General features: G+C 43.3%; 1 protein-coding gene across 9 annotated transcripts in view; it reads left to right on the top strand.

The window, feature by feature from the left end:
- The window catches only part of PLEKHM3 (pleckstrin homology domain containing M3), a 225924-nt gene that overhangs the window by 121661 nt on the left and 85056 nt on the right, over positions 1–19207 (top strand). Inside the window, exon 7 of one of the 9 annotated variants that reach the window (XM_023219852.1) lies at positions 4519–5567. The exons of the other annotated variants lie outside the window; for them this stretch is intronic. Coding sequence (XP_023075620.1) covers positions 4519–4527 — 9 coding nt within the window. The 3' untranslated portion in view covers positions 4528–5567. Of the gene's footprint in view, positions 1–4518; positions 5568–19207 lie in introns of those variants that run through there. 9 annotated transcript variants of the gene reach the window in all.

The raw sequence follows: 19207 nt of genomic DNA, 5'->3' as shown, positions 1-19207 counted from the left end.
GTGGAAACAACCCAGATGTTCATCAGCTGATGAATGGATGAACAAAATGTTTTGTAGCCGTATAATAAAATATTATTCTGCCATAGAAAGAAGTGAAGTACTGATGCATGCTGCAACATGGATAACTCTTGAAAACATCATGCTAAGTAAAAGAAGCCAGACAGAAAAGAATACATACTGTATGATTCTATTTACATGAAATGTTTAGAATAGGCAAATCCATTGTGACAGAAAGTACGTTAGTGGTTGCCAGGACCTGGGGAGAGCAAAGAAATGGGGAGTGCCTGCTCATGGATAAAGAGTTTCTTTGGAGGCTAATGAAAGTGTTCTGGAATTAGACAGCAGTGATGGTTGTACAGTCTTGTGAATATTCTGAAAACCACTAAACTGTTTACTTTAAAAGAGTAAATTTTATGGTGTGTGACTTTTACCAATTAAAAATTTGTATGAAAAGATATAAAAGGCATTGAATGTGTTAAGCCCTTGACTTGTGCTCAAGCCAAAAAGTTGAATGGCTTTTAAAGTTTAGTAAAACATAACAGAGCATGTAAGAGTTGAAATCATCCTTTTATACTTTTATTAGCACATGTACTTTTTTTTTTTTTTCTTTCGTTTGTGAGACAGAGTCTTGCTCGGTCGCCCAGGCTGGAGTGCAGTGGTGTGATCTTGGCTCGCTGCACCCTCCACCTCCTGGGTTCAAGCGATTCTCCTGCCTCAGCCTCCTGAGTAGCTGGGATTACAGGCATGTGCCACCACACCTGGCTAGTTTTTGTATTTTTAGTAGAGATGGGGTTTCACCATGTTGGCCAGGCTGGTCTCAAACTCCTGACCTCAAGTGATCTGCCCACCTTAGCCTCCTAAAGTGCTGGGATTACAGGCGTGAGCCACCACGCCTGGCCACACTTGTACTTTTAATGATTGACCAGATTAGCAGCTAGGAAGAAACTGGCCTCTTGTGTATTCAGCCCAAAATTCTAAATATGTTAAGCTTTGGTTAATCATTTAAATCAACAACTCACTCCTAAGAACTGTTGGACACTAGATAATGATTATTTCAAGAGTTCATTAACTAATAATAATAATTGTGACAACTTTCAGTGTATCTCAAACTGCTGTGATTCTGTTCTTTCGTTGTTGTTTTCCTCTCTGGTTGTTTTATCCAGAAGAATTTAGGTCAACTTAAAAACCATACTCATAATAACTTGTCATTTTTCTGACTTTAAATTACTTTTCAAGGATTTTTTGTGTCTTTTAATTTAATAACTTAAGAATTTTGTGTTCTTTTTGTCCCCCCAGAGCTAGGAAAGTTATTTATTTAGTTAGTTAGTTAGTTAGTTAGTTAGTTAGTTAGTTAGTTATTTCGTTATTTGACAGTCTCATTCTGTTGCCCAGGATGGAGTGCAGTAGTGTGATCTTGGCTCACTACAACCTCAGCCTCCTGAGTTCAAGCAATTCTCGTGCCTCAGCCTCCTGTGTAGCTGTGATCACAAGCGTGTGCCACCAGGCCCATCTAATTTTTGCATTTTTAGTAGAGACAGGGTTTCACCATGTTGGCCAGGCCGGTTTCGAACTTCTGACTCAAGTGATCCACCTGCCTCAGCCTCCCAAAGAGCTGGGATTACAGGTGTGAGCCTCTGCTCCCTGCCAGAAAGTTATTTTAAATTTAAATGGCAGACATGATGTTAGAGCATTTAGTTGGAGAGGTCTAAGAAAAGACTAAGGTTTTCATTTCCATTTATGTGTCAAGTTGAAACCTATTTGCACATAGCAGCTCTCCCAACTTCTTCGGTCCTGCCTGATCTTTACTACATAGTCAAGCAGCAGTGATCTGCTGGCGAGGGTGGAAAGGGGTATATTTTTACTTAAAATTGTTGTTCAAGGGGAAGAATTGGTGAAAACACTTGTTATACATTTATCTATTTTCTGGAGTCTACCTGATCATAGTGCCTGAGGACACAGACTCTATCGTTTGAGAAGTATGTTTAAAGGCACTGAACATTCTTGTAAAGCTGGTTTAAAATAGAATAGGTGGGCTCCAAAGTGAGTACACTTTGAAGGAGCCTTTCAAACGTGAGTTTCGATATCTGACGAAGAGAAAGAATCAGAGTAATTCCATATTCATTTTAGGGTGTCAAAGTAATGTATCCATTTGGAATCATACAGCCTGCCTTTTAAGGCTTTCCTATACCCTGCTGTCTTTCCCTCCACCCCCTTTTCTTTTTTTCCTCCTTTAATAATCAAACCATACATGCCAAGCAGCTTACTGAAATCAGTGGCAGGGGTATTCCTGGTGGCCAAGCCATTAGTCCCTGGAGCCCCATAAGCAGCTTAATCAGTTGTCAGCCTGGGTAGTAAAGTGATCGAGGCAATCAACAGCTTATCAAACACCCTGTGGGCGGGGCAGCTAGAGCTCAATGCATCCATTTACTTAACAGCTCACTCTAACCTGGTTCTTTGTGCCTGGCTTTAAGAGCCCCAAACTTATCATATTTAGAGGAAGTTTAATTCGATTACTTTTTCTGCCTGAGGTGGGTTAAATTGGATTTAGCTTTTGATCTGTCTGCATCTTGGCTATCAGCACTGAAGGGCATCCCCCGCTTCATCTTTCCTTGGTTTCTGAGTAAATAACAAGCATGTTTTCTAGATCTGAATTGTTCTTGCAAATATGTAAGGGAAGGGACACAAGGAGAAAGAACAAAAAATACCATTGCTTTGTGAAAGGGCATGTAGTGGTATTGGGAAACCCAACCTAACTGACCCAACCACCAGCCTTATGGCGTCCTAGGCCATTTTGGCCTCTTCTGGACTGCTTCATCATCCCACTTATTGTCAGTGTCAGGCGTTTTAGAGTAAATGATTTTCCCCTGTTTGATTTTTCTCCTCACTGCTAAAGGTTTCTGTAAAAGCAGACCTGTCTGTCATATCAAGTAACTATAGAAAAGGGGCTTTTAATGTTCAGATTTTGCAGGGGAAAGGAAAATAAACTAAAGCAAGTGACTCAAGACTTATGAATCAGAGAAAAACAATAAGACAGATATTCTTCTTAAATGCACAGATTCCTGTCTACTTTAAGATTTCTCTTAAGTTAATTTGATTTTTCCCATTAGCTTTTATTTAAAAAGCAAAACAGCCATTTTCCTCTTCAAAAAGAAAAAAAAAAAAAAAACAGGTAAGAATTTAATAAACATGGTGAAAGGAGATTTATAATTTAGAGATAATTTAAAATAATATAGTACACAAAGCACTAATAATACTTAAAGATGCTGAAAGAATTCTGGTACCAAAAAAATTGCAATCTTATTGTCTCTGTCTGGTTTTATGTTTATAAGTACCAATCCCTAAAATTTTCACAGATAGACTCAATTCAACAATTTGGCTGAAGATTTCAAGCTGCCTTACCGCTGCTTTTGTTACGTTCAAGACAGTTTTCCCCCTTTTCATGATTTGAATTACTGTCCTCTTTGCATGCATTTTCCTTTACTATTGTACATTTAGATGTGAGGAAAGAAATAGCAAGGATTGACAATTGCTTTGCAAAGGAGATTCCCTCCAGTTGTTCAGGAAGGGTTGTCACCTGCTCACTGTTCACTGAGTACCAATTATTGGCAAAATTAATGCTCAGACTGAGTCCCTAATTGTCTGTTTGTTTCACCAATGATTGAATTGCTCACTGGTATGACTTGCACATCGAAAAAGTAGTAGTTGTATATAGTCATTATCTGACTACAGTCAGTTGGTAGCATTTAGCCATAACATGTAAAATAGAGCCAGGTACACCTGGCCTAGTAGCAGGGCCGAGGAAGAAGCACAGGACAGGGGCAGAGGCTCTCCAAATCCTAAGAGCTCCAGGGAGCATGGCCTTCCTTTGCTTATTTCTTGCGTTTAGAATTCCAGGTGAATTTCTGTTCTGCGAACTAGATATTGTTAGAAAAACATACTCAAGGCCGGGCGCAGTGGCTCAAGCCTGTAATCCCAGCACTTTGGGAGGCCGAGACGGGCGGATCACGAGGTCAGGAGATCGAGACCATCCTGGCTAACACGGTGAAACCCCGTCTCTACTAAAAAATACAAAACATTAGCCGGGCGAGGTGGCGGGCGCCTGTAGTCCCAGTTACTCGGGAGGCTAAGGTAGAATGGCCTGAACCCGGGAGGCGGAGCTTGCAGTGAGCTGAGATCCGGCCACTGCACTCCAGCCCGGGCGACAGAGCAAGACTCCGTCTCAAAAAAATAAAAAACAAACAAAAAATACAAAAAAGTAGCCGGGCGATGTGGCGGGCGCCTGTAGTCCCAGCTACTCGGGAGGCTGAGGCAGGAGAATGGCATGAACCCAGGAGGCGGAGCTTGCAATGAGCTGAGATCTGGCCACTACACTCCAGCCTGGGCGACAGAGCGAGACTCCGTCTCAAAAAAAAAAAATGGAAAAAGAAAAACATATTCAGTCCATACTCTTTGAATGTAACTCTGACAGAAGGTACTGTTCATTTTTTAAAAAATAAAATCTTACAAATTTTCTTTCAGGAGGTATGAATGCATGGTGGTTTTTGAACTGACGAAGTGCTTCCTTGTAAAGGATGTAGAAGGCAACAACTCAGCATGTGTGAATGCACGGACTAACATTGATGCATGTTTTGAATGGGGAAACTGAGGCACTGCTTTTTAAGAGCTTTTCCTTGGTTAGCTACTTTGAGAAGAATAAATAGAATAGAATTTGTGTTTGGTTATTTTCAGTCTATCCAGCATTATCACAAATCCACGACAAGGCTTTAAGACAGGAATACAATAAAAAGATATGCTCACCTGAGATGGCGAGAGTTGTACCGTAACTCTCAGTGCTGTAACTTCCGGCGTCGGCTATCTGCTTTCCCTGTTAAGTATGTGACAAACCATCTCCTTACTCACATCCCCTTGGCGCTTTTAACACTGATGAAAAGGTTCCAGATTTTACCAGTAGAATACATTAGTATAGATAAATAAATGGTCAAGAGTTCTTAGTTGTTCTTAAGGAGCAAATCAGAAGTCTGGTTTAATATGTCATTCTTTGGACTGTGTAAATGATAGGAGATTTCTTCTAAAGTTCCTTCTACTTGCTGAAAGAAAAGGTCAGATTTGACTTCTAAATTTTGGCTACCTGTGCTCTTGTGACAAAACCTAAAATGTATATTAATGACTAACTCTTCTGGTATTACTCACCTTTGGGGGCATATGTAAGTTAAGCATTGAATGATTCTATTTGTGGCGATTCATGAGAAAGGATACTGGATGATCCCATGGGTGAGGTGGCTGGTTAGAGCAGGCCCTCCACCCTACTCCCTCCACTGCCCACCACCTCACCCCCGCACACACACACCCCTCTTGTGAGACAACCTAAGGAGCTAATTTTCTCATTATTCGCCTTCCCTGGGCCCTACATTTCCAAATGAGACCCTACCTTTAGGTGAAGGCATTTAGATTGTAGTTAATAGGAAATATATTACCCAAGAAAAATAAATTATTATTTTGGCAGAAATTCATTTGAAAACATGGCATGATATTGGGGGTGGGGAGACATTTCAACAGATAAGTTTTAATGAAAGAAAAAGGACAGGAAAGTCTGGAATTTGGAGTACTTACTAAAGAGTTGTGAAGTGGGAAGGATGCCAGGTGGGAGGACACACAGCACTCAAGAGCTGTGAAAAGAGAGAGGAGTGACCAGATGTACACTACCTTTCTGGAATTGCCTAGCACTGCCTAAACTGTTTAATACTAAAGCAATAAACACTTACACTCAGCAACTGATGTAACTTATGCAACATAGAAATGTTCAGTGGATGGATGGATGGATGGATGGGTGGGTGGGTGGATGGGTGACAAAGGTGTATATGTACATATGTTCATATATACGGTATCGTGAACTCACTGGTTCTCTCTCCCCTAAAAAGCAAAGCAAACTGGTTAATTTAACGTCAGTCGCTAAACAAAACAAAATTAGAAATGCTGACTATGAAATATAACAATGCACAGAATTCTAAAACAAAATAAAAATCTCTGCTTATGTTAGAATAATGGTGAGTTGTTTAGTGTTGCAAACTTTCTGAACACTCACTCCATATCCTGAACAGTTAACGCTTCGGTTAAATTTTTGGTAGTCCAGCATACCCACAGAGCTTAGGAATTGTCATCCGTGTGACCTCAACATTTGTTGGAATTGGCCCCTGAAGAAATAAATCAAACGGTGGTCTTACCTCAACTGTTTTCTAGCTGGTAAGATCACAAAAAGGCAATGTTTAAGGCATTTCAAGGCCACTTTTAAACAACATACTTTACTGAATTCTTCTTCAAGGAAGTGATGTGAGTTATTGTGCATGGCCCTGACCCACCAAGCAAACCCATAATCAGAGAACGTTTTTCTCTATGGACGCTCTTCACAGAGTCAGCAGACAAAGGCCACGCCTAAGTGGGCACCCAGCACAGCTGCCCTTTCACCAAAGAAGTAACAGGTGATGACCTTTATTCACACAGGGGTTGACATCTTTGAATCCACAGCCCACAGGAACACAGCGCCTCAGTACCCACAACCGAGTCACCAATCCCAAGCCTCAGGAGCCCAAGGAACTTGTATTCATAGCTTCTCAGCAGCCCTGATCCCTACACCATTGTCCACCCAGGCATTAGCGGCCAGGATAACTAATTAGGAGCATTCGGATTTAACAAGCAGAAAAACAAAGCGTGACAGCTCGCCTGTGTTGTTCCATGGCCAGTGCTTGTGTCCGCTGCAGCCTTCAGAAACCCCTGAATGTAATCTGGGGCGAGACGGGAACGAGGCCTCCATTAAAACATCACTAAATCTCTGTTAGCTATTTTAGCCACATCTCTCCCAACCAATTAATGAGCTAGGAAAGAGGACCATAAGTTATTTGGGGAGCAAATTATGCCTTTTAAACAAGTGGGTTTTCAAAAAATGAATGCACAGGCTAAGATCTTGCTGGGGCGGAGGGAGGAATTGAGTGTTATTCTTTGAAGTTTTGATAGGCAGGCAGCGGAGCAAATGGAAAAGCCCTGTTCCTCAGGAGAGCAGGTGTATCTTGAGTGGGGGCCGAACAGTTCATGCCTCACACTCAGTCTGCCAGGGTGTTTCACGTTGTACAGGGAGGGGAAAGGGAAGAGTGACAACTGCTGCTAGGTGCCAGGACTGGAGCTGGGTCTTCTGACTCCTCACTCTCAATCTTGACGTCTTTACTACCTACTGAGCGCAACTACTAGTTTTCTGATGTTTTGATGATGGAACCAGTTAGCTGAGTGGGTTAAAGCAGGTGATTAGCAAGGTGCTGGTGCAGATTGTTCTTTATGCAAGCTGACTTTTCTGTTCTGCAGACCCAGGCGCCACAGCCAAATTCCACAGATGATTGAAGGATCGGGGGAGCTCGGCATGGGCTGTGGCAGAAAATGTGCAGAGCTAAGGACAAAGTCACTACCTTTTGTGGAAGCCAGATCAGAAAGATGACTGTGTGTTGTGAGTGGTGGATAGAGAGCCCTGTTGCCCAGGTGAGAAGGATTCTAGGAGCCAACTCTAGCCCCTCAGGTAGAGACAATGCAATACCGGTTGAGGCTGCAGCTGTGGAGTTGGATGGTGTTTAGTCAGTGCTGAAATCACTCTCCTGGGAGTCCTTTGGCATGCAGCCATCTGAGTGCTGTTGTTGTTGTTGGGTTTTTGTTGTTTCGTATTTTAAAAGAGCAATCATAATACTGACGAAGTGAGGGCCTGTTTTCAAAGAACATTTACTTAAAGATACAGAGTAAGGTTAGCATCGGTCTTGCCAGTGGGAGAAACCTATGCCACCAACAGCCATCGTGAAAGGGACCCAGGAGTCTTTCTGGTTCTTCATTTCTATTCAGTTTGATTCAACAAGTGTGTATTGACTGAATGCTTTCTGTGTGCTAATCATTGAGCTAGCCACAGAGGAGGCAAAGGTGATTAAGCCACAGTCCCTTCCCTCACTGAGCTCACAGTCTGATGAGAGAGGCAGATAGGCATTAAGTCAGCGGAGTTGAACCTAGGGCACTTGGGGAATACATCTGACCAAGTGTGTGGCAGATTGTATTTTGCAAAGATAGCCGCAACAGTATCTTCCATCCCACATGTTTTTCTTACACTGTGACTTTGTTGCTCCTCCTATCCAGTGGTGGGATCTGTGTTCCTTCTCCCCGAATTTGGGCAGGCCTGTGACTGTGGAAGTGATGCCATGTGATTGCCAAAGCCAAGTCATAAAAGGTAATATAGGTCCAACCTGGTGCTCTCTGGAGATGCTCACTCATGGCAACCCAGTGGCCGTGTTGTAAGGAAGTCCAGATTAGCCCTCATAGAAGAACCACATGAGCAGGCCTCATGGTGGTGGTTTTAGCTGACAGCAATCATCAGCCACCAGAGAGATGAGTGGAGACAGCCCCACATGATTCCAGCTGCTATAGCCTTCAAGTCTTCTCACCTGAGCCTATAGATGAGGCTGCAGATATTAGGGAGCAGAAACAAACCATCTCCATAGTGTCCTTCCTGGAGTCCTGACCGACAAAATGTGTGAGCCCATAATAAAATGGTTGTTTTGCACCACTAGGTTTTGGGGTAATTTGTTTTGCAGTAATAGTAACCAGAACACCCAGTAACTTGGCCATCAGGGAAGGCTTCTTAGAGGCTGTAAGTTAAAATTTTGGCCCATAATCATGAGCCAGAGAGAGAGGACTAGGAGGAGAACTTTGAGGCCTTGGTAGCCTTAAACCACTCTAATGATCTGATCTACAGTGTTTCTTCCATGCGGGCAAGCTGAAGAAAATTTGTACTACCAACTGTGACTTTTTTTTTTTTTTTTTTTGAGATGGAATCTCGCTCTGTTGCCAGGCTGGAGCGCAATGGCGTAATCCCAGCTCACTGCAACCTCCTCCTTCCAGGTTCAAGCGATTCTCCTGCCTCGGCCTCCTAAACAGCTGAGATTACAGGCACGAGCCACCATGCCCAGCTAATTTTTTTTGTATTTTTAGTAGATACAGGGTTTCACCATATTGGCCAGGATGGTCTTGATCTCTTGACCTTGTGATCCACCCGCCTTGGCCTCCCAAAGTGCTGGGATTACAGGTGTGAGCCACCATGCCCGGCCAACTGTGACATTTCTTAACATTGTCCGCATGCTTCAGGATTATTCTGATAAATTGTCTCAACAAAACATTCATAGAATGAGTAAAAAGGTATCGCTTCACTTCCCTCAGAAATGAAAGATTCTGGGATGTGCCTTGAGGTGCAAAGAACGAGGAATTGAGTTTTAAATCTTTCCATCCCACCTGTGCACCTGAAATATGAGCCCGACTCTGTCATCAGGCCCCTCACTGGGTGTTTTCTCCCTATTCATTTATTCATTCAGCAAATATTTATTAAGTATGTACTATGTATCAGGAGCCATGTTTCCCCTGAAATTGAAAGGGCATATTTTCTCAGAAACGGACTAGTGATTCTTACAGATTATGGTCAAACTCCTGCACTCTGTCTGTGTGCCAGGAACTTGTAGTCAAAGCTGCTCATGATTCTATTCCACATGGTGATGTCCAGTGGGATTTCGTCCCTTCATGCCTTGGACTAGCCATCCCACCACACCCATAGTTGGTCTTCAAGAGACCAGAGGGATAACCAGAAGGCACCGTCTATTCAGGTGTTTTAGGGCTGAGGAGGTTTCCAGCACTTCACCCAATTCAGAAATGTAACCAGGATGCATGGCAACCTCAGAAGACAGCACTGCCACATGTGTCTTAGTGGACATCATTGTCTCCATGTGATAGTGGCCTGCAATTCCCTCCATATTTGGAACTTGCAGCTTTTCAACAATATTACACCCATCTTTGTGAGGAAACAGAGAAGGCTGATAGGGGCAGCTCTTCATATTGTTGTTTGGCTTTTATTTGAACTTCTGGCTAAAGCCTAGTGGACCATCAACGCATTTGCTCCTGGAATTTTATTTTATTTTATTTATTTTTTTGAGACAGGGTCTCACTCTGCTGCCCAGGCTGGAGTGCAGGGGCGTGATCATGGCTGGCTCCAGCTTTGACTTCCTGAGCCCGAGCAATCCTCCCATCTCAGCCTCCCAGGTAGCTGCAACCATAGGCATACGCCACCACGCCACAGCTGATTTTTTAAATGTTTTGTAGAGATGGGGGTCTCCTTATGTTGCCCAGGCTGGCCTTGAATTGCTGGACTCAAGCAATCCTCTCACCTCAGCCCCCTGAATAGCTGGGACTACAGGCTTGCACCACCATGCCTGGCTAATTTTTGTGGGGTTTTTTGGTAGAGACGGGGTTTCACCATGTTGCCCAGGCTGATCTCGAACTCCTGGGCTCAAGTGATTTGCCCGCCTCAACCTTCCCAAGTGCTGGGATTACAGGTGTGAGCCAGCACGCCTGGCCCATTTCACGTTTTAAAGGAGGGAATTCTGCTCTAGAATAGAGCTATGTTGCCTGGGATTCCTGCAGAGACCAGGCAAATGGCATCTGTGCCTGAAGCAGGCCCAAGGGGAGACTCAAGTTGGGCAGATGAACCAGAGAGAGCTTCCATATCTGAAGGGGGCAGCTGTTACTCAGTAGCCCCAGAATTGTCTGCTCTTCCCGTTTTCCAAGAGAAGCCGGAAATCTGTATTTTTATGTGAAATTTCTCAATATTTAAACACTCTGCAGGCCAAACAAAACACAGCCACCAGTTTTGACCTCTGCTTTATAATGGAGAATGCCGGCTTTTGTTCCGTCAAACTAATGAATGCTCAATTACGAGAAGGAATTCGGAGGTTAGTGTTAGATTGTGCTCCTCAAAAGGCGGCAGACCCCATCCCAAACCCTTGAGATACTAATGGACAGACTTGCACAGGCTGACAGCTGGGCTCTGAAAGTGGACACACACAAGGAAACAGCCAAGCTATTCCAGGTCACTTTGCAAGGTCAGGGCAGCAATGCAAACATTAGGAAGGCCGAAGACAAAGGTCAGGTGGCAGCAAGGAAGCCCTGCATTCCCTTAAGCTGTTGGTTGATAAATCATATTCTAAAGGTATCACCAGACTCCCTCTCCCTGGCATTGCTTTGTGAGGTGGAAAATTAAATAGAAATCAAAATTAAGATGGCTGTCAGGAGCTTTTAGGAGGCCAGCACGCCAGTGTGAGGTGAACATGGGATGGAGTTTCTGCCTGGAGCAAAGGTCTCCAAAGGGATGATGATATCCGACAATTGGGCATTGCAGAGGTGCTGGCCACTGCAGCGGTCGCACACTGGAGCTTTGGAGGCTGCCTGCCCATGTTCAAATGCCAACTCACCCCAGACACACTAGGTGACCTTGGGCAAGTCACTTCTCTTTGTGCCTTAAGCACTTCATCTCTGAAGTGAGGATAATAGTACCTGCCCCAAAGGTTGTTGTGAGGCCTTAGAGTTAGTATGCATAGAGCACTTAGAACTTTGCCTGACACTTAAGGGCTTAGGAGACAGGCGATTTACTCGGGGTAGAGTATTGCTATTAGTGTTGTTGTGAGGTGTGGACCTTGTATAAATGACTACTGGGAGCTTTCTTCGGCGTCATCAAGACGCTGCATCTGTGGACACTAGACGACAACCATCACCACAAAAGTAATTCTTGGTGTGTCCCAGTTTTGCCCCTCATGTTCTGTAGGGGAAGCTAGGCCATAGACACCTGCTATAGCTGCAGCTATACAATCACCATATGGAGCATTACCTTGGTAGGGGATGCAGAAAAGCCTCATTTCCTCTTGCCTCCAGAATGGTCCTAGACCAGACCTCCCCAGTGGCTCCACAGGGGAATTGCACCTGGACAGCCCCTACCCTCTTGAGCCAGGGTATTGTCCCTAGTCCCGCACTTGAGTGAGTGGTACTACCTACCCTCTGAACCTTGCCACCTGTCTTTGCCCTTGCTGAGAGAGGTCTTCAGAGCTTGCACCCGAAGGTGGGTTTTGGCTTGCTGAAAAAGGGAAGCACCTTCAGCACTTGTTTCTTGGAAGAATGCATGACCTTTTGGTGGGCTATGCACAGACATCTTTTCAATTTTAACAAAAAGCAGTCTTTCTGTAAATTTTGTAGAATCCTGGAGTACACATTTTTGTGCTTAAAGAAAACCATGGAGCCCACACTCTTTCTGCAGCTGCAGAGACAGCTTACCAGACTGAAATGTTGGCAGAAACAAAGAGACGCCATGTTCCTTCCCACCTGCAATTATAGTTTTACTAGCTTGTAAAGCACACATAGAATTTGCAGTACATTCTTCCCTTGCAGTAGGGGAGAGGCCCTGCTGTGAATGTAATTGGCTTTCTAGCTTCCTTTAACATTGAGGTGGAAGGGAGCTGGACCGAAGGGCCTTTACTCTTAGAATTAACTGATGTTGAACTGTGTTTAAATTCCATGCATCTCCCTGAATGCATTTGTTCCATTAAGTCTTAGTCAGAAGTGGAGGCACAGCTTACCTCTGAAAATATCCCAATCCCTATCATTTCTCATCACTTTGTAAAAGCTGAGTTTCTTTCTTTTTAAAAAATGAGTTTTTAACTTAAGCCTGGTAGGGATTATTTTCCATCCTGTTAACCTCTGTTAAAGACGTATGGCATCTTTAAATGACAATTTCATACAGTACAGCCCATTTGGGTCACCTTTTATTCTGACTTTGGTCTTGCAACTGTATCATTTCCCAGGAAGAGGACCACAGGCATGTATTTGGATGGAAACTGTATTACTTTACTTCTCAAGTCCTCAGTTTCTTCATTCATGAAGTAAGAGGATTGGATTAAACAATCTTTACAGCCCCTTCCAGCTCTAGGGCCCTTGTTCTGTGCTTTTATAGACCTCGAGAAGTGATGAAATTGTGGAAGTCTTTCTGCATGTATCTGCTTTCTGGGGCCTCCCAGCCAGTTTGCACAAAGTATCCAGGCTTCTGGGTGCAGCAAGGAACCTAGAATGCGAGCCAGGTCGCTGAGTGTAGGCTCAGCACCTTCAGTTCTAACTGACAAATGGCTGGATTTCCATTTACCAAAGGTCAACTATTTAAACTTTTTGTCAGGAAATAGCAGCTTTAAGCATTCTGACAAATATGATCTGAAGGACAGCTTATTAAAACAAGTTAAATATACTGATTTTATATTTTTCTTAAAGACAAATTGTCATCTTAATACCTTACAATTCAGTGGCCGTTAAGATAATGCCCAGTAAACAAAAGTTGGCCAGTGAAAATGTGCAGAAGATAATATGCCACCTAGTGGGTTTCCTCCTAAGACGAGCAGCACCAGTCAGGTTATCTGGTGAACTGCGAGTTGGCATTTGTGTTTGGGCTAACAGCAGAGAGCCCATTGCAGCTGAGGTTCGCAAGAGGTGGAACTATTTAAGAACTTGGGCTATAAGGGACATTAAGGGAATGGGGCACCACAAGGGAAGCTTTAGAGCTGAACAACAAAGGAAATCAGGGGAAAGAGACTGTGAAAGGATTCTTGGTTAGAGCAGAGGTCAAGGGCACAGAGAGAAAGTAGGCTAGGCAATCACGGGTAATAAAACTACTGATTTGAGTTTCACCTTTTTCTCTTTTCTCTGCCTACTGCCTGCTGGGGACAGGGACTGATCATCTGGCAGACAGGCAGATATGCTGAAAGGGCCAGGATCCTCGGCCTGTGTGCTCCATCCCTGGCTTGGTATGGTGCAGTCTCACGGAAGGCAAGGGGCCTGCCTGCTTCACTCTCATTTTGTAGCACTTAGCCAAGAGGAGAGAGGGAGAGGTCAGAAAACCCACGACCCAGGATGACAGCAACAGTTTATCCTTTAGCAAGTCACAAAATACCTCTGCTGCTTAAAAATCTTTCTTTGTAAAATGAGAAGGTTGTACTAAATAATTAGATTAATAATAGCTCCCTTTTATTATATGCTCAAAAAATGTTACTCACTTTTATTATTGAGTACTTACTTTAGGCCAGACCCTGTCCTAAATCTACATGGATTATCTCATTTAATCCACACAATAGCCCTATATAATATACCTATATTAACAGGTACTATTATTATCCACATTTCACCAGTGAGATTTACTTGCACAAAGTCATCCAGCTAAAGTGGAGGAGCTGGGATGCAAACCCATCCTGTTCTAGCACAAGTCCTGTTTTGTTATTTTTGTTCAATTTTGTGTGAAATGTTTCAAACTTATTAAAAGAAAGAAGAATGAGAACTTCCAGCTGCACAGTTGCTCCTGCAGTGGAAGGACTCCCTTCGTTAGAGAAATAGGCACACACTCTGAACCACTAAATTGGACTGTTTTCTCCCAGCACTCACATTCTCTATTTCTGGAGGCAAACTGCTATCAAATCTACCTGGCAGCAAAGCAAACCCTTCACCCCAACCACCACAATTTCTGAAACTACCATGTCTTTCCACTGGGTGGAAGGCAGGAATAATAGGGCAAAAGGGGGAAAGAAAAGGGCAAATGCACCCATCATTAGCCCTGGAGTGCCAGCACCATGCATAGCAAAAAACCCAGTGCTCGGAGAGACTCTGTAGATATTGGGATTATATCGGTCAGGCCCAGCTTCCTGCCCAGTTTCCCCCAAATAGACTGTAACCCCTAAAATTATTTACAGGTCAGTTTTAACTGGTGCCATGGTGGTCAAAATATTTCATTCTGTCTACACCAATGACCTGTAGTCATCAAAAACAGTAAGATGCTAGAACAAAGGAACTGGATAACCCACAGAATATATTGCAGTCCACAAGGGAATGCAGCCTAATTAGATATGGATTTATGATGCTGCAAATTTGCTTTTTGCTTTTTTGTTTATTTTTAAGACCAGGACTCTCTCTGTCACCCAGGCTGGAATGCAGTACATGATCCCAGCTCTCTGCAGCCTCGACTTCCCAGGCTCAAACAATCCTCCCACCTCAGTCTCTCATGTAGCTGAAACTACAGGTGTGCACTACCACACCCAGCTAAATTTTTTTATTTTTAGTAGAGACAAGGTCTTGCTATGTTTCCCAGGCTGGTCTCAAACTCCTGAGCTCAAGTGATCCTCCCACCTTGGCCTCCCAAAGTACTGGAATTACAGATGTGAGCCACTGCACCTGGCCTTGCTTTTTGTTTTTGTTTTGTTTTGCTTTTCAAAATTTTCAGGTTAGCACATTCTGTATCTGTAGCTTTGACTGACCCGTGTCAGTGCGTGGTTTTGTATTTAGAGCTGGCGTGATTCCAAAAAGGACTTTTGAGGTAGAGCTTCTCTCTCTCTCTCTCTCTCTCTCTCATGCATGTGTATGTGTACGTATTTATAACTGTGACTAATTTTAATTCCTATCCCCTTCCATTGGTTTGAATTATTGACATACACACTTATCAAAGATGAGTCTCTGCTACCCAAGATCCCGCGTGTCTGGAGTTCTGCTAGCATCCATCCCCCAGTTTATGGTTAAAAAACCCAACTTCTAAAATTGCCATCAGCCTAAAGGTTCTCTTCAGCCACACGAAAGATAGCAAAAATCTCTGATGCAGCTGACATTTTAGGTGTGTGTATAATTTAACAAATTGTTGACCACTCAGCTTTTCGTCAGTGGTCACAAAAGGAATTAGCAGCCCTCCCCTGCTCCCCCAAAACCCAAAGAAGGAAGGGTGTTCCTTGGCTCTGGCCCAGAGGCCTGCTGGCACGCAGTGTCAAACAGCAGCACAATGGTACATTTTCGCCACAAAAGGCTTTGGGGTGGCAGAAAGGGCCAAAATAGTTGTGGCGTAAGTTGGCTGGGATATTAAGTAAATCTGAGTTTAATTTAACATAGAGATAACAACCCTTTTTTTGTTTTCCAACTGGCTGCTGCTTTCTCTGTCTCCATGAGACCAAAGATTGGAGCCAGGAGTTAGTTCATGAGGGTATTCAAGCCCTTTCAAAGTGAGACATGCAGTGGTCTTTACACAGGCTTTCACGTTTGTCTGGGCAAGATGGAGTAAGGATAAAAAGGCACATGGGTAGCTGGGGGAGGCTGAAAATGGATCTTGAGGCTTGAATTCCTTCTATGAGTTTGCTTAAGCCACATTGCCTGAGCTTAGAATAGCGAGGCAGGCAGTCTGTCTCCTTGGGATAAGGAAGGATTTGGAACTCGGCGACTGTGAGGTCTTGGCCCCTACTGTGTTTTCTGGTTTGTTTTGTTAACAGGAGCAAGTTATTCTAGTTTCTTGCTTCTGGGTTTTTCTTCAGCACACTTTAAGCAATAAGTCTCCACCCCACCGATGGCAATGGGGTGGATGGAATGGGATAATGAAAGGGGTGGCGAGAGAAGTTGATTCAGCTGCCTAGGATGAGGGAGGCAAACTTCAGACCTCGGAGTTAGCTTCTGAATCTGTCAAGGGTGGAGAGGGAAGGAGTCCACAGGATTGAAATCACCTCAGCATAGGAGAGAAGTTGAAGTCTTTCTGAGAAACTGATATGGCCAGCCGTGCGAGTTAGGAAAACCAGCTTATTGTCTCAACTGCAGTTTTATTACCCATGAAATGGTTAACAGTGGAGGAGAAGCTATAGTATTTTAAAATGCAATCTGTGAAATGTAACCAATCAAAAATGATTATGATGCACCTAAAATGGTATGCTGTGTACATTTACCACAATAAGAAAAAGAATATCATCCCCTTTACAAAAATGATTATGAGCACCACAGGAAAGTACTGGCACTGTATGACTTATGGAGTCTATTTTACAGCCTTTTCAGTATCTGTTAAGTGCTAGGTACAATGTACTGTGATGCAGTGAATTTGAAAAAAAAGTAGAAGAGAAGACACACATTCTAGGTAGGAGTGTGCTGAGAGTCCTCTGAACTGGGAGGAGAGGAATACAGTTAGGAGAAAATCACCAGCCCCTCATACCCAGGCTCTAGAGGGGCTCACCTTGAAGGGTGTCCTCAGTTTCAAGGCCAGGGAGTCTAAGAGGGTACAATTTTATGTTTCTTGCCAGGACTGTGTTATGCCTTCCCCAAATAAAATGTCACCTGAGTTACTTCGTTCTCAGGCATGCTTGCAAGAGCCTTTAAAAATAATCCATAAGTGAAAGATTCAGCCTTGAAAGTAAGTCTTGATCTTATCCATCCTGGACCCCAATCCCAGGAGCAGTGCCTGGGCAAGAAAAAGTGCCTCATAAATATGGGGTGAATGAATGAATCAGTTATAGGAAGAGGTGGTGAGGGTAAGAATGAGCTCAAAAGGAGCTGTCTGTTCATTCAAACTGTGTTATTGCGTAAGTGAGCATTTGCGAACTGAAAACCTCTTTGGTTTTTTTCTTCAGGACTGCTTGGTCCCGAGTTCAAGTAAACAATTGACTTTCAAGTAAATCTTTAAATAACCCTGGTCTATTGGTTAACTTCAGCATGGCCTCTGAAAAGCAGTTTAGCATAATAGTTGTGGGCAGAGAGTCTGGAGCCAGACAGCTTGAGTTTGTATCTTGCCAGCACCCCTTACCTGCTATGTGACCTTGAGAAATGTATTTAAACTTATCATGCCTCAGTTTCCTTTTCTGCAAAATGAGGATAAACTACCTACCTCACAAGGTTGTGAGGTTAAGTGAGTTACAAATATGTACAATGCTTAGAAGAGTGTTTGGCATATAGTGAATGCCCTATGAGGGCTGCAATTCAAAGTCCCTTAACAAGACTCACTTGATTTACAACTGTAATGAGGCTTTATCACACCCCCATGACCACAGATTCTTTCTCTCCGTTTTTCATTCTGACCAGCAGTTAAAACTATCCCTGGATAGCAAGAACACCTTGAGTGATGTTAGAAGCTATCTCAAATGTTACAAAGGGTATTTCTTACATGAGCAATTTGACATTTATTTCACATCCACCACCACTACTAATCTTTTTTAGTTTCGGTGGCCTCAATTTTTCCATTTCTGACATGGATAATAATTTATTTCACATTACTGATAGGAAAACTAATAAAATATGTATTAAAATTTTATTAAAGTTTATTAGCCAATAATAAAGTATAATAAAAATGCTTTTTCAAATGGCCCAGCAAGAATTACTTATGCTGGCATTTTTTAAAAAATACAATGAAAATGGTAGTTGATTTGCTTTGGTGATCGTATCCTCCAAAAGCAATACTATAAAGCTAAGTGACAATGGCCCAACAGAAGAAGCAAAAATAACAATATGTAGCCATCATGATATAGACTGAAACTCAATATCAGAGATGATATTGCTAGCGACTGAGCCCTTAAATGATGGCCTTTTCTGTTGTCAGGTCTTACAGTATATTCTTGCTTTTTTGTTTTTTTATTTTTTGAGACCAAGTCTCATTCTGTCACCCAGGCTGGAGGGCAGTGGTGCGATCTTGGCTCACTGCAACCTCCGCCATCCGGGTTCAAACAATTCTCATGCCTCAGCCTCCTGAGTAGCTAGGACTACAGGTGCATGCCACCACATCCAGCTAATTTTTGTATTTTTAGTAGAGATGGGGCCATGTTGGCCAGGTCAGTCTCCAACTCCTGACCTCAAGCAATCCACCCGCCTTGGCCTCCCAAAGTGGTGGGATTATAGGCGTGAGCCACCACGCCCAGCTCTATTCTTTAGTATTAAGTTACTAATATATATTATTCACAGTCATGTATTTAAGGAAACCATTTCCTTTCCATAATTTGAAAATTGCTGGTAACTCCGTTTTGTTTTATTAATACACATTCTCATTTGATGTTAACTACCTGTTTTCTAGGATGCCCTATAATTTATTCTTCTGACATCACCTCGTGACAAGAATTATGAGCACTAAAGCCAATCTGCAAGTCTTAAAAAATGAATGAATAAGCAGGGTGCGGTGGCTCACACCTGTAATCTCAGCACTTTGGGAGGCCAAGGCGGGCAGATTGTCTGAGCTTGGGAGTTCTAAACCAGCCTGGGCAACATGGCGAAACCCCATCTCTACTAAAAATACAAAAAATTAGCCAGGTGTGGTGGTGGGCGCCCGTAGTCCCCAGCTACTCAAGAGGCTGAGACAGGAGAATCGCTTGAACCCGGGAGACGGAGGTTGCGGTGAGCTGAGATCGCGCCACTGCATTCCAGCCTGGGTGACACAGCGAGATTCTGTCTCAAAAAAAAAAAAAAAAGAATGAATAATAAGAGGGAAAATGTGTGAATGTAGAAGGGCTGGGGGTGGCAGGAAGAAGGGAGAAGAGCAACTTGGCCCAGGAATGGCATTGGAAAT

Source organism: Piliocolobus tephrosceles, chromosome 11, assembly GCF_002776525.5.
Source record: "Piliocolobus tephrosceles isolate RC106 chromosome 11, ASM277652v3, whole genome shotgun sequence".
Classification (NCBI taxonomy): domain Eukaryota; kingdom Metazoa; phylum Chordata; class Mammalia; order Primates; family Cercopithecidae; genus Piliocolobus; species Piliocolobus tephrosceles.
This window is presented reverse-complemented; position numbering and strand designations above follow the sequence as displayed.